At 51.5% G+C, this 15,432-nt stretch overlaps 1 protein-coding gene across 4 annotated transcripts in view; it reads left to right on the top strand.

Moving 5' to 3' along the window:
* Positions 1 to 15,432, top strand: part of LOC123761195 (mediator of RNA polymerase II transcription subunit 15-like) — a 134,866-nt gene that overhangs the window by 76,745 nt on the left and 42,689 nt on the right. For all 4 annotated transcript variants that reach the window (XM_069320222.1, XM_069320220.1, XM_069320219.1 and 1 more), the window contains exon 3: positions 3,865 to 3,954. In XM_069320222.1, coding sequence (XP_069176323.1) covers positions 3,865 to 3,954 — 90 coding nt within the window. The remainder of the gene's footprint in view (positions 1 to 3,864; positions 3,955 to 15,432) is intronic.

Raw genomic sequence — 15,432 nt, 5'->3', positions numbered from 1 at the left:
CATGACATTTATTAACATTAAATTCCATTTGCCAAGTGGTGCTCCATATACTTATTTTGTCCAGGTCTTCTTGAAGGGCATGACAGTCATCTAAATTTCTTATCCTTCCTATTATCTTAGCATCATCAGCAAACATGTTCATATAATTCTGTATACCAACTGGTAGATCATTTATGTACACAATAAACATCACTGGTGCAAGAACTGAACCCTGTGGTACTCCACTTGTGACATTTCTCCATTCCGATACATTGCCTCTGATTACTGCCCTCATTTTTCTATCAGTCAGAAAATTTTTCATCCATGATAGAAGCTTACCTGTCACCCCTCCAATATTTTCCAGTTTCCAGAACAACCTCTTATGTGGAACTCTGTCGAAAGCCTTTTTTAGGTCCAGATAGATGCAGTCAACCCAGCCATCTCTTTCCTGTAATATCTCTGTGGCCCGATCGTAGAAACTGAGTAAATTCGATACACAGGATCTTCCTGATCGAAAACCATACTGTCTGTCTGATATTATATCATTTCTCTCCAGGTGTTCTACCCATTTAGTTTTGATTAGCTTTTCCAATACTTTCACTATTACACTTGTCAATGATACAGGTCTATAATTGAGGGGGTCTTCCCTGCTGCCACTTTTGTAGATTGGAACTATGTTAGCCTGTTTCCACACGTCTGCTACGATTCCTGTACACAGGGATGCCTGAAAGATCAGGTGAAGTGGAATGCTGAGCTCAGATGCACATTCTCTCAGAACCCATGGTGAAACGCCATCTGGGCCAGCTGCTTTGTTCCTCCCGAGCTCCTTTAGCATATTTTCCACTTCAACTCTAGACACCTCTATCCGCTCTATGTTGTTCTCTGGAATTCTTATTGTGTCTGGTTCTCTGAAGATTTCATTTTGTACAAACACACTTTGGAACTTTTCATTTAATGTTTCACACATTTCCTTTTCATTTTCCGTGAATCTGTTTCCCATTTCCAACCTCTGGATATTATCCTTTACCTGCAATTTGTTGTTTATGAATTTGTAGAATAGGCCCGGTTCTGTTTTACATTTATCTGCTATCCCTTTTTCAAAATTTCTTTCTGCCTCTCTCCTTACTGCTGTATAATTGTTTCTCGCATCTTTGTATCGCTGGTATGTTTGGGGGTTTGGCCTCTTCCTATACTGATTCCATTTTTGTGTCTTTTGGTCTCTTGCCCTCTCACAATTTCTGTCGAACCAATCCTGTTTTCTGGTCCTGCATCTCTGTTTTGGTATGAATGTTTGTGTGCCTTCCTCGTATAGTTTTAAAAATTTGGCATACATTTCATTTACTTCCCTGCCTAGCAACAATTCTGTCCAATTACACTCATTAAAAAAATTTCGAAGTTCCCCATAGTTGCCTCTCTTTAAATCGAGTTTATCAACTGTTTCAATGTCCCTATTTTCTTCTAGATGATATCTTAAAGCATATTTAATGTCTAACAGGACGTGATCACTCTTTCCCAAGGGAGGAAGGTACTGGATGTCAAAAATCTCTTCTTCTTTCCTGGTGAATACTAGATCCAGTACTGACGGTATATCTCCTTCCCTCATTCTTGTGGCTTGCTTTATGTGTTGATACAAGAATGTCTCCAGAATGAGGTTCACAAATCTGCATGTCCAAAAGTCCTCCGTTCTTGCTTCATAGGCCTCCCAGTCTATTGCTCTAAAGTTGAAGTCCCCCAGTATCAACAGTCGTGATTTATCTTTATCTGCTTGTACAATAATATCTCTCATGACCATTATGAGGCCCTCTCGCTTGTCATCCAGTTCTTCCTTTGTCCACGTGTTGCTTGCTGGTGGGCTGTAGGTATTTACAATTATCAGGTTATCATCCTGATTCCAGACCTGCAATGCCATTATGTCAATATCTCGAGGGTTTTCAAATATTAACTCTTTTACCTTCAGGTGTTTTTTCACCAGTACAGCCACTCCTCCTCCCTTCCTAGTTTTCCTGTCACGTCTCCAAACTGAGTAGCCTCTTGGGAATATGACTTCATTTATTATATTTCCTTCAAGTTTCGTTTCTGATAATGCAACAATATCTGGGACCCTAAGCTGGATTATATCTTGCAACTCCAAAGTTTTTGACCTCACTCCATCTATGTTGGTATATACAATTTTCAGGAACATGTTCCCTTTTCCTTTGCTCTTTACTCCCCCTTCCACTACTGATCTTGTTGCTTTGTTTTTATGTACCATTTCACAAGCTTTCCAGTCCCTGTCACTTTGTAAAAAAAAGAATTTCTGTCTTCTTCATTTCTATCCCCATTTAGCCGTTTTGCCTCAATTAAGTTCATTTTCAGCTTTTCTCTGTCTTCCTTGGAGAGGTCTTGTCTTATTGACCAAGATTTGCCAACCTCATCACTCTGCAGTTTCCTGGCATTTCTTAGCACTTCCATCATGTTTTTCACTCCATTAAAGGTCACCCTTAAGGGGCGGTTCTTTTCTTTCTCATATTTTCCTATTCTTCTAAAATCACTGACATTTTCCTTTGAGCCTTCTCCTAAACCTACTATTTTCTCTATGATTTTCATCTCTTCTGCCGCTCGGTCCACCCTAGATGAAATTTCCTTCTCTAAACATCCAAAAATGATTATGGACTTAGTTCTATCTGCAGTGTTTTGTACCAGTTTACTGTTGGTAACCAGTTCTTTCCTAATTGCTTGCCTAATTTCTGCTTCTTGTTGGTCATTTCTGGTCTTGACTTCCGAACACACTTCTTTGATACTCTCTTTCTCTTTTACAACTTGAGCATATGTCGCTTTTATTTCTTCTTTATACTTTTCTAGTTCTTTATTCACCTCCTCTATGTGAGTTGTCAGTGAAGTTTCCAGTTGGAGATCCTTGCCTAACTCTATGTTAGCCCTTAGGCTTGCTTGGAGTTGTTCACCATATGAGTCTATTTTCTTGTTTATTTCTTCAAAGTCACCACACTTCACTTTCCATGCCTCATTTTCTTTCACTAGTTCCTTGATTTGCTCCTCCTGATTTGTTACCTTGTCTGTTAATGCAGTAATAATCTTACCTTGTTGAAGCATACTCCCTTTTAGAGTGCAAAGCTCACTCCAAAGAGCTCCATTGTCCTCTTCTAATTTAAGCACTTTTTCTTCATACTTCATTTGCATATCCTCAATTATCTCTAACCTGCCAAGAACACCTCCTTTCCTTATATCTTGTGTTGAGAATCCTTTGAAACCATCATCTGATGGTGTGTCTACCTTCTCAGTGGGGGTGGTGGCGGCGGCCATCTTTGATTTTGTTCTAGACCAAAACAAACTTTTCCACTCGACTATTTTCACTCAGTTTTACTTGTTTATTGTATTTTATTTGCTTTTACTCTTCCCTGAACCTTTATGTAACCTGGGACACCACTATAGCCCTCAACCTGTTCCCAATACTTAGGTAATTCGATATTTCCAGGAGCTTGCTGCAGTGTGACTTCTGCCTCCTCCAGCTTCACCAATTAGGCCTGTGTGTGTGTGTGTGTGTGTGTGTTGGGGGGACAAGGGAAAAACCTTTGAAAATTCCACAAGAGCAATACCTTTACGTCCAAAATTTCCATTAATTTTACAAAAAAATACAGCCGAAAAAAAGTCTTAAGCATTAGAGGCGAATTTGTAATGTTAAGGAAGTTATACATACCGCCCGGTATACATACAAAAAACTCGTGTGGGCTGGTGTAGATGTAGACTTCCAGTGAAGAGGCATTGAAGGTGAAGGGAAAAGGCAGTTCCACTACTATGCAAGGGATTAATGTGACACATGTTACCCAGTAGTTTCCCCATAAATCAATAACAAATACATGTTGATGTAACAGGTTTGGTTCTTTTCAGTTAAAAGAACTTGAAATGCAGCTCACAAGAAAAGAGCAGGAGCTGCTGGAGGAGAGAAAAAAGATCATCAAGCTAGAAAACAAGCTGAAGGTTTGTTCTTTTTTAAATATTTAATGATATTTTTTACTGTACTATATATCTTACTGTAAATAGTTTTTCTGGGGAGAACTCCCTTCAGCTCTCCGGAGCTATCCAGGCTGATATGCTAATATTACAGTTAGTGTGAATGGAGTTTTTAGGCCTACCGGGGACCATGAGCCAGGACCTGGTCCCCTCAGAGAGACACGAGAAGCAATGGCCTATAGAATTACACATGTGATTTGGAGCATTCTATGCCATCGACTGGGTCAGGTACCCAGAAATGTAAGCACCCCAAAACAAACCCCTATTCTGGTTAAAACTACTACTGAAAGCTAAACGAATGGAGAGAACTCCCTAAGTGAAAACGAGCAAATGAGCATGGGGGCCTCGTAGCCTGGTGGATAGCGCTCAGGATTCGTAATTCTGTGACGCGGGTTCGATTCCCGCAGAAACCAATGGGCAAAGTTTCTTTCACCCTGAATGCCCCTGTTACCTAGCAGTAAATAGGTACCTGGGAGTTAGTCAGCTGTCACGGGCTGCTTCCTGGGGGTGGAGGCCTGGTCGAGGACCGGGCCGCGGGGACACTAAAAAAAAAATAAAGCCCCGAAATCATCTCAAGATAACCTCAAGATGGCATCCCACGTGCCTCACCGTTTGTCTGCGCAGCTCCTCCCTTCCCGAGAGGGGGAAGGGGGATCCCCAGATCCCTCACGTCGGCTACCCACACCTCAATTCGAGGCTGGATGTAAAAAAAACATGAGAAAAACCACTGACCAGAGGTAAGGAGGGTTGCCGGGAAGCCTCCGGGTCTCACCCAGAAAATGGCATTTCATCACATTCAACGCTGGTTTTCTGGGGGGAGCCCCTTTAGCTTCCCGAAGCTACTTACCAAAGGATTAAAACAAGAGGGCAGGTGCGAGCAATCATCGCTCGCACCTAAACTCGAAGTCGAGACAACTGGCTGCAACTCTCGACCCAGTGCGACACAGGCCCTACTAGGCCCCGGAACGTTGACAAGGTAGCAGGTAAGTTCAAGGTCGAACAAGGTTCTGGCAGCGGCCAGAACTCTGTTCGACCTCCAAAAACCCCATGCCTAAATGTTAGCCCAAAACATGTTGCCGGAGACAGCAGTCAGCGCACCAAACTTACGAACGTCATGGGCACGAGGATAGACCACAGGCTGGCTGGACCAAATAACCCTGTGGACGACCTGGGAGACCCAAACCCTGAAACAGGGAAGAAGGTCACGGAGGGTGTAGCGCGCAAAAAAAATGGCGGAGAGCCACGACCGGACACAACACATGATGCACCCCCGGTCGAACCAACTAACCATCAACAACCCGAGGACCCCTCTTGAAAGCAGCAGTTTCATTCTTCTCCAGAAAAGGATGAGACCTCTGCGCTGGAGGAGAGCATGACGTTCCCTGACCCAACCTTCAGAGGCCAATGCCAACAAGAAAAGAGCCTTAGAAAAAGTCATGACATCATCACAACTGAGCATGTGACGTCGTCATCGTTTGCTTATTTTCATTTGGGGAGTTTACCACTCATTTAGCTTTCAGTGGTAGTTTTAACCAGAATAGGGTGTTTGTTTTGGGGAGCTTAACTTTCTGGGTGCCTGACCCGGTTGATGGCAGACATAAAATGCCCCAACTCACATCTGCAATTCTATAGGCCATTGCTCCTTGTGCCTATCTGAGGGGGGGGGGCCAGCTTCTAGCTCGTGGTTCCTGGAAGGCCTAAGAACTCCATTCACACTATCTGATGCCAAAGTCTAATATATCCATACCAGCCTGGATAGCTCTGGGGAGCCTCCGGGTCTCGCCAAGAAAATGGCGTTTCATTACATTCAACACTGTCTTTTTTGGGGGGAGCCCCTTTGGCTTCCCGGAGATTACTAGGCTGATATGCTAATGTCAGACTTTGGCATCAGTCATGTGTATGGAGTTCTAGGCCCTACCGGGGACCACGAGCCAGAACCTGGCCTCCTCAAAAGAGGCAAGGGGAGCAATGGCCTATAGAAACCCCCGTGTGGTTGGAGACATTCTGTCTGCCATTGACCGGGTCAGGCACCCAGAAAGGTAAGCATCCCAAAACAAACCCCCTTTCTGGTGAAAATATTGCTACTAAAAGCCAGACAAGTGGATAGAACTCCCCGAAAAGAAACGAGCAAACGATCATGACTTCACATGACGCCACGCCGCTGTCTGCGCAACTCCCCGTCCCCCTTCCCAGGAGGGGAAAGGGGGAGCACCAGACCCCTCACGCCAGCTATCCACCCTCAGTTCTCGGGCTGATGCTAGAGGCAGTGGTCGTGTGCTTGGCTCCAGCGTTTTTCAGCACTGTACTTAGCGTGTGGTGGCTGTCTTCCAGGGGTGCGAGAGCCAGGAGTTATTCCACAGTACTCGGGCTGCATGTGCCTAGGGTTCCCTTCCCTAGGTGCCCTGTAAGTACTGCCCTTGGAGCTTGGGGCCATCTTCCACAAGTTCCTCAGGGTCTGCCTCTGCTAGGCCGTCTGACTGCTCGGTTTTTCGGCTGCCCTTTCGGTGCTTGGGGGTTTTGTCTTCCTTGTTTACCTTAGGGTAAGAGGCAGTTTGTACTGGCGGGGCACAGGGTGCTGTGCAGCTTGTTGTCACCAATCACGGTAGCCGGCTCTGTTCCTTGGGGTTATCTTGAGATTATCTTGAGATGATTTCGAGGCTTAAGTGTCCCTGCGGCCAGGTTCTCAAACAGGCTTCCACCCCCAGGAAGCAGCCCGTGACAACTGACTAACACCCAGGTACCTATTTTACTGCTAGGTAACAGGGGCAAAGGGTGAAAGAAACTCTGCCCATTGTTTCTCGCCGGCGCCTGGGATCGAACCCAGGATCACAAGTTCAGTGTGCTGTCCGCTCGGCCGACCGGGGTGCGTTGTCCTCTTGCGGGGTTTTGTTTTTCTTCTTGTTTTGTGCCTTGTGGGGGGTCTGCCTTGCTTTGCCCTTATTGGGTCTGACCTGTGCATAGTTATTCGGTGGTGCCCCCTGCTAGATCTTCGTGAGTGTAGACATCCCTTGGGTGCAGCTTTTAGATTGTTGTTTGGTAGTTTTGGGCGCCGGTTAGTAGTATCCTGCCTGGGCTTACTTGGACGCGAATACTCTTATAGTATGCGCTCAGGACCCTGGGAATCCCCAAGGGGGCACGTGGGTCCGATGGATGTGTCCTTGGAGCTTCCCACCCTCGCTTCATGTGAGTTTGAGGGTTGCTCGGTCCCCTTGACTCGGGGTGACCCTCACGGTTTTTGCCTCCGTCACGCTGCCTGTTGGGTCGGTGACACTTTCGACCCTGAGTCCTGTGAGTACTGCTTACTAGTGACTCAATTTACCCAGTCCAATGATGATCTTTTGCGGGTACAGGTAGCGCAGGCATTGCATGCACGTTTTAGGTATGCCGTTTTAGGCATAACTGGCCGACCCCTCACAGTGTTCAAGAGAGAACTGGATAAGCACCTCCAAAGGATACCTAAACAACCAGGCGGTGACTCATACGTCACGACGTATGGTCGATGACTGGGCCGCGGGGACGCTAAGCCCCGGAAGCACCTCAAGGTAACCTCAAGGTAACCTCAAGGTAAGTTGTTGCAACGCGCTAGGTTGGTTGCTCACCCGGATGCCCTGAGGCTGCCCCGTTTTGTTTATTGGGACCTCTACTTGGGGGTGGGGGTTGCTTTGACCTTGGTTCAGTCCACGCCCCCCTCAGAAGTCCCCCTCCCCCCCCCCCCCTGCTTCCGGCTCCGAAACGTCTGAGGGTTTCGGAGTCGGGGCAGGGTTTAGATGGTCTTAGATTCTCGGGGGATGCCCCTTCCGGTGTGGCGACGGAGGCCTTCGAGTTCGATCTCCCTGCCAAAGCATCTGGGTCTGACCAGTGGGCCCCCCCTTCTGTTCGGCTTACTCGGCTATGCCGGCCTTTTCTTTAGGGGCCGGTGCTCTAGGGAATGACTCGGCCTTTGGTCCTGAGGAGAGGGATCCTGGGGCTGGGGAGGGGCTGACTTGAGGGCCTTGGGCCCCACTGGACCCAGCCTGGTTTTTTCTACCCTCAAAGCTTATTATTACAAGAAGTGGGATTCTCCTTTCCCCCCTCCACGTACGACTTGGATTTGGTGTCTGCCCCTCCCCGGGTTCGGTTCTGTGTCCCCTCGGGTGCGTTGGTTCCGTCTTTACGGTGGTTTTCGGCTTCCCGCATCCAACCATCTACAGTGCAGGCGGCACTTGCGGCATACCTCCTGCATGACCCGGATTACCCCTCAGTGATGGACCTGTCGTCTTTCAGGTTTGGGACTTCGTTCTCTTTCTGGGTCCGTTATGAGGTTCCAGAGTCGTCCTGGCTGGCGGACTGTCCTATCTTTGTCTTGGAGGCTTGGCATTCTTTCTGTTGTTCCTGCACGCTTGAGTGGCACGAGGTTTCTCCTGTGGTTCAGATTTTCTAGTGGGGCGACCTTGAGCACCTCAATGAGTGCTTGTTTGCTCCTGCCCTTCCTCGGGATGTTGGTGTTCTGCATCTCCATGTGCAGGTTCCCTACCTTTCGACTCCACAGGTGGCCGAGGATTTGCGCGCCAAGGGCCTCTTGGCTTCGGCCTTGCGCTTCTTTTCCCTCCTGGAGCTGTTTTCGGACTGGCTTGGGGAGGATATGGGGGCGCTTGGGGCCATTCCGGGGTTCGGTGCCTTGGGCTCAGCTGCTCACACATCAGCTGCCTTGTTGAAGCTGTTTGCGCCAATCTTGCAGGATGCTGTTGCCCAGTTTTATGTTTCCCGGCTTGTGTGTCGACAGGCGGTGCTGACCTCCTCTTTGGAATCGACCTGGGCCCTGGCTCTTAGGATGTCTTCGCCCTTTTGTCCACTGCTTTTTGCACCTGCAGCCGTGGTGCAGTATATTCAGGCGGCCTTGGCCAGTTGTCGTCCGATGTCGGACTTGTTGGTTCTCTGGAGGGCACGGGGGGGCCTGCCCAGAGTAGTGCCAGGGCTCGGGGTTCCTCTCGTTGTAGTAGGCCACTGGTGCCAGGTTCGGGCTTGGCTCCACCTTCAGATCTGCCTTCGGCTGGTCAGCGTGGTGTTCGCCCTGTGCGGGGTTCTGGGTCTCGTAAGGGGCGCTGGCCCTTTCGCGGTTCGCCCCATTGACGGAGCAACAAGGGGGAGGCTTGCGCTGTTCGCTCACACCTGGTCCCACGATTTGTGGGCATTTCAGGTCATTTCCTTCGGCCTGCGCTGGCGTTGGGTGGCCCCTCCCCCTTCCGGAAGTTCGGGGCTGATGGGGCAGGCTTCCTCTCCTGCGTTCCGACGAGTCATCTTGGAGTGGGTTCGCTTGGGCGGCGTCGAAACGACGTCGTCCCTCAGGTGGGTTTCCTGTCTGTTTCCAGTCCCTGTGCAGACCTGAGGTTCATTCTGGACTTGTCCCATCTGAACCCCTGGGTTCATTGCCCCTCCTTTCGGATGACTATGCTGTCTCAAGTTCGGCTCTTGTTGGAACCGGGTTCTTGGATGGTGTCCCTGGACCTCCGGGACGCTTATTGGCACGTCCCGATTCATCCAGGGTTCAGGGACTGGCTTGGGTTTGTTGTGGGGCGTCACGGTTACAGCTTTCGTTGTCTCCCATTCGGGTTTAACCTGGCACTTCGCATGTTCACACGCCTCGTGTGAACACGGTCGTTGTGGCCCGTCTGCGTCTTTTAGGTGTTCGGGTGTTGGCCTACCTCGATGACTGGCTGGTTTGGGCTCCCAGTCGGTCCAGTTGTCTGCTAGCCAGGGATTTGGTTCTTTTCCAGATCACCGGGTTCGGGTTCTTGGTGAACTGGAGGAAGTCCCATCTGGTGCCCTCCCAGGTTCGGTCGTGGCTGAGTCTTGTATGGGACTCTCGGACCGCTTCCTTCCAGAGTTTCTCCTTCAGCTGTGGTCCCGCTTGTGCCTGTTGTTGGGGGACTCCCAGGTTACCTGGCGGTTACTCGAGGGTTTGTGTGAGAGCCTGAACTTCGCAATGTTGGTCTACCTGCTGGGTTGGGTTTGGCTTTGTTGGCTGTTCTGGTTCCTTTGGGGACGTCCCTTCCACCTCTCTTGCGATCGCAGGGTTCTACCCCCGGGGGCTTTGCGTCGGCTGCTGTGGCGCTGGCTTCCTCTTCGGGTTTTTCGGGGTTCAGTGCCTTGGCACCTGCCCGAGCCCTCGCTCGATGTGTTCACGGATGTTTCGTCTTTCGGCTGGGGCTTTGTGACCAGTGTTCACCAGGCCGGCAAGGGGCGATGGGGTCCATCCTTCCGTTGAGCCCACAGCACGGTGCAGGAGTTCGCGGTGATGTGGTTTGCGCTTCGGAGGATTCGGGTCGCCCACAGATTGACGATCCGGCTCCATTCAGACTGCTCCCCAGTGGTCAGTTGCCTGAACCGGGGGGGTTCGATGTGGTCCTTGGCTCTTTGGGGCTGGTCGCTTCAGGTGACTCATCTGCTGAGTTCTCGGAATTTGACTCTCCTGACAGTTCACGTGCAGGGAGTGTCCAACGTCTTGGCCGACGGCCTGTCCCATTTCGTTCCCCCTCTCCACGGAATGGATGGTCGACGCAGACTCCTTCCATTGGCTCTGCCAGACGTTCGGGTGCCCCCAGGTGGACCTCTTTGCGTTGGCGAGGTCGCGGCGCCTTCCCCAGTACGTTGCGCCCTTCCCTGATTGCGAGGCCGTCGGGGTAGATGTCTTTCAGCAGGACTGGTCGAGGTGGGGGTTCCTGTACCTCTTTCCCCCTGGTTCAGCTGTTGCTCCAGGTCCTGACTCACTTGGAGATCTACCAGGGGAGAGTAGTCCTCTAGGCCCCGTGGTGGTCAGCCTAGCCGTGGTTTCAGGTGCTGCTTGCCCGGTGTCCAAACCCGGAGGTTTTCCCGCGGCTCCACCTCTTCCAACAGATTGGACCGAAACGTCTCGTGGCTGGTTCTATCTTTTTCTCGAGTCTTCGCGTAAGGTGTTTTCGACTCGTGTTTATCATCATCTATATGGTGATCAGGTGGCTTCTTTGTTAGTGTTCCATCTGTGGGTTTCGTCTCGCCGGCAGTACGAAGTTCCTGGCGGTCCTTCCATCTCTTCCTGCGTCTTCGTCGTTGTATTTCGCTTTTTGTTAGGGTTGAGTTGTCCTTTCTCTCTTGGTTGTTTCAGGACCATCACTTTATGCCTAACACTTTTGCCTCATATCGTGCACCACTGGCGGAGCCGCTTCGACTTGATTTCAGTATTGATGTTACTTCTGCACCGTTTCTCAAGCTGTCTCGGGCATTGTTTTTCCTCCGGCCTGCTCATGCGCCGCCTTAGCCGTCCTGGTCATTGGATAGAGTGCTCTTTTATCTTTCTTCTCCTCGGTTTGTTGTGGCCCCTTCTGTTCAGGATTGTTTCTCCAAGGCTCTTTTTCTGTTGGCATTGGTGTCTGGGGGTCAGGTTGGAGAGCTTCATATTCTCCTACGGCACAGGGGTTTCTGCTCTTTCGGTCTTTGTGATAGTTTTGTTCGTTTGCAGCCGTCTCCTTTTCTGGCAAAGAATGAGACTTCTGCTTTCCGGAGGGGTCCTTGGGTTGTTGATGCTTGGTTGGTTAGGCCGGGGATGCATCATGTTTTATGTCCAGTTGTGCTCTTCGACGATATTTGCGCGCCACGGCTACTGTGTCCGGGGACGTGCTTTGGGTTGATCCGGTTTCCCTTCTTCCCTGTTCGTGGGTGCGGGTCTCCCACGTCATCCTCAGAGTTCTTAGGCCTACCAGGGACCACAAGCCAGAACCTGGCCCCTCAGAGAGGCACTTGGAGCAATGGCCTATAGAAACCCCCCATGTGGTTGGAAGCATTCTATGTCTGTCATCGACCAGGTCAGGCACCGAGAAAGGTAATCATCCCAAAACAAACCCCTATTCTGGTTAAGAAATTGCTACTGAGAGCTGGACTAGTGGACAGAACTTATCAAACAAAAACAAGCAAACGAGTATGACGTCACCATGTTGCCGTGCCGTCATCTGCGCAGCTTCCCCCCTCCCCGGGAATGGGAAAGGGGAGCCCAGACCCTTCGTGCCAGCTACCCACAACCCCAGTTCTAAGGCTGATGCGCTTGGCAAAAGTCATGTGCTCTGGCTACTGACATTGGTTCTCGGCTCTGTACCTGTGTCGTGTGGTGGCTGTCTTCTTGGGGGTGCATGAGCCAGGAGTAATTCTTCAGAACTCGGGCTGCATGCGCCTAGGTGCCTAGGTAAATATGCAGTTCCCTAGATGCGGGTAAGTACTGCCCTTGGGGCTTGGGGCCTCCTTCCACAAGTTCCTTTGGTTCTGCCTCTGCTTGGTCGTTTGCTGCTCGTCGTTTGGTCGCCCTTTGTGTGCTGCTGTGTTCTGGCATCCTTGTTCATCTTGGGGTAAGAGGCAGTTTGCACTGGTAGGGGTGCAGGGTACTGCTCAGCTAGTTTTCACCTCTCATAGCGGCCGGTTCTGTTCCGCCTGGGTACGCTGTCCTCTTGCGGGGTTTTCTTTTTCTTTTTGTTTTATTGCCTGGTAGGGGGTCTACCTTGGTTGTTGCCCCGGTGTATATAGCATACTCTTCTTAGTTCTTTTGGTATCCCCTGCTAGGTCCCTGTGAGTGTACACATCCCAGGGGTTCAGTTACTTAAAAAGTTGTTGGTAGACTTGGGCGCCAGTTAACAGTACCCTGCCTGGGTTTCCCTGAGCGTGAGTTCCATCTCAGAACCCTGGCAAGCGCCACAGGGGTGTGCGGGGTCGGATGGATGTGACCCCTGAGTCTCCCCCCTCCCTTTATGTGAGTTTGAGGGTTGCTCTGTTCCCTTGTCTCAAGATGACTCTCATTGTTTCTGGGGGGAGCCCCGTCGGCTCCCCGGAGCTTTACCGGCTGATATGCTAATGTCAGACTTTGGCATCAGTCATGTGTATGGAGTTCTAGGGCCTACCGGGGACCACGAGCCAGAACCTGGCCCCCTCAGAGAGGCAAGGGGAGCAATGGCCTATAGAAACCCCCGTGTGGTTGGAAGCATTCTATGTCTGCCATCGACCGGGTCAAGCATCCAGAAAGGTAAGCATTCCGAAACAAACCCCTATTCTGGTGAAAATTGCTACCTAAGCCGAACTAGTGAATAGAACTCTTCAACAGAAAACACGGAAACTAGTATGACGTCATACGTCACCGCGCCGCTGTCTGCGCAGCTCCCCCCTCCCCGGGAGGGGGAAGGGGGAGCCCCAGACCTCCCACGCCGGCTATCCACCCATCAGTTCTTCGGCTGATGCTATAGGCAATGGTTATGTGCTCCGGCTCCAGTGGTTGTTTCAGCACTGTACCTAGAGTGTGGTGTCTGTTTTCTAGGTGGTGCGTGAGCCGGGTGTGATTCTTCAGTACTCGGGCTGCATGCGCCTAGGGTTCCCTTCCCTAGGTGCCCTGTAAGTACTGCCCTTGGGGCTTGGGGCCACCTTCCACAAGTTCCTTGGGTCCTGCCCCTGCTTGGCCGTTTACCGCTTGGTTTTCGGCCGCTCTTTGTGTGCTCGGGTGTTCTGTCTCCCTTGTTCGCCTTAGAGTAAGGGGCAGTGTTTGCACTGGTGGGGCGCGGGGTACTGTGCAGCTTGTCTTTACCATTCATAGCGGCCGGCTCTGTTCCGCTTGGGTACGCTGTCCTCTTGCGGGGTTTTCTTTTTCTTTTGTTTATATACCTGGTGGGGGGGTCTGCCTTCGTTCTTGCCCCTTGTGTCCCTTGTGTTCTGAGTATTTCTGGTGGTACCCCCTGCTAGGTCCCCGTGAGTGTACACGTCCCGGGGGTTCAGCTCTTAGAAAGTTGTTTGGTAGCTTGGGTGCCGGTTAGCAGTACCCTGCCTGGGATTACCTGAGCGCGAGTCCTCTTAAAGTAAACGCTCGGGACCCTGGGAAACCCCTGGGGGCGCGCGGGTCCGATGGATGTGACCCCAGAGCCCCCCCCTCGCTTCCAGCGAGTTTGAGGGTTGCTCTCACCTTTTGTCTCTGGGTGACTCTCTGTTTTGCCTCCGTCTGCTGCCTGTGGGGTCAGTGACACCTTCGACCCGGTGTCCTGCGAGTTTGGTTGCTCGTTGTGGCTCGGTTACCCAGTTGTGCTAACAAAGCGGGTGCGGGCAGCAGGGGCGTTGCACTTGAGCCTTGGTGGTGGCAACGTTCTCGTGGTTTCCTCCCCGGGAGCCCCGGGGCTGCCCCGTTGTATTTCGTTTTGGGACTTGGGGGTGTTGGTTGCTTCGGTTCCATCCACGCCCCCTTGTCTTTCCCCTGGTTCACCCTTCCTGCCTGTATCCGGTTCCTTACCGTCTGTAGGTTCAGGGCGGGGTGTTTGGTGGTGTTGAGACTCGGGCAGTCTCGGGGAATTCCCCTTCCGGGGTAGTGACGGGGGCATTTGGGCCTGTTCCTCCAGCCGTGTTGTATGAGTCTGCCAGTGGGCTCCCTTCCTTAGTGTTTTCACGGCTGCCCCGGTTTTCTGGTACGGCCGGGGCTTTGGGGGAACGGCTCGGCCCCGGGGCCTGTCGTGTAGGTTCCCGGGGCTGGGGAGGGGCTGACTTGGGGGGGCCTTGGCCCCGTTAGACCCCGTGGGGGGTTTTATCCCCCTCTCGGCGGGGCTTGTGGTTACGCGGAGTGGGGTCTTTCCTCCCCACTCGCCGTACGTGCTGTTGGATGTCGGCCCCTCCCCGGGCTCGGTTCCTTGGCCTTTGAGTCGGTTGGTTCCGTCCTGTGGGTGGAGGTTTCCTCCCCCGCTTTTTGGGACGGTGTTTTTGTCATGTTTCCCCGTTCGATGGGGTTCTGCGTGACTTTTGATCTCGGGTGCGCCTGCGCCTTCGTGTGCCTTCGGGACTAGTGTTGGCTTCTGTGTTCTCGAGGGTACGGGAAGGTTTTTCGCTACTTCCCGCATTATTGGAACGTCTGTCGGCTCCTAGTACTTGTCGCCCTGTTGGGCTACTTGTCGCCCTGTTGGGCTACTTGTCGCCCTGTTGGGCTACTTGTCGCCCTGTTGGGCTACTTGTCGCCCTGTTGGGCTACTTGTCGCCCTGTTGGGCTACTTGTCGCCCTGTTGGGCTACTTGTCGCCCGGTTGGGCTACGTGTCGCCCGGTTGGGCTATTTGTCGGCCGTTTGGGCTACTTGTCGCCCGTTTGGGCTACTTGTCGCCCGTTTGGGCTACTTGTCGCCCGTTTGGGCTACTTGTCGCCCGTTTGGGTTCCCTTTTTTTGGGCTCTTTGCTTCTTTGGCCGGTTTTATTGTTCCTGCTTCCTCTTTTGGCTCTTTTTCTCGTGCAATAGTCCTGGCTGGCGCCTTCCCGCAGGGAGGGTGTGCGGTTCGGCCAGCGTGTTATGCGCATGCGCCGTGGAGTTTGTTTTGGTCTGGGCGATGGTTCAGTGCTGGGGTTTTGCGCCCTTTTTTGCTACGGTGCTTCGCCTCTCGTTCTTCTCCCTGGCTGCGGTATGTGCCCCTTTGCGCCAGGGGTGTCCTGGTTCCC

This window comes from Procambarus clarkii, unplaced genomic scaffold, assembly GCF_040958095.1.
Source record: "Procambarus clarkii isolate CNS0578487 unplaced genomic scaffold, FALCON_Pclarkii_2.0 HiC_scaffold_107, whole genome shotgun sequence".
Taxonomy (NCBI): domain Eukaryota; kingdom Metazoa; phylum Arthropoda; class Malacostraca; order Decapoda; family Cambaridae; genus Procambarus; species Procambarus clarkii.
This window is presented reverse-complemented; position numbering and strand designations above follow the sequence as displayed.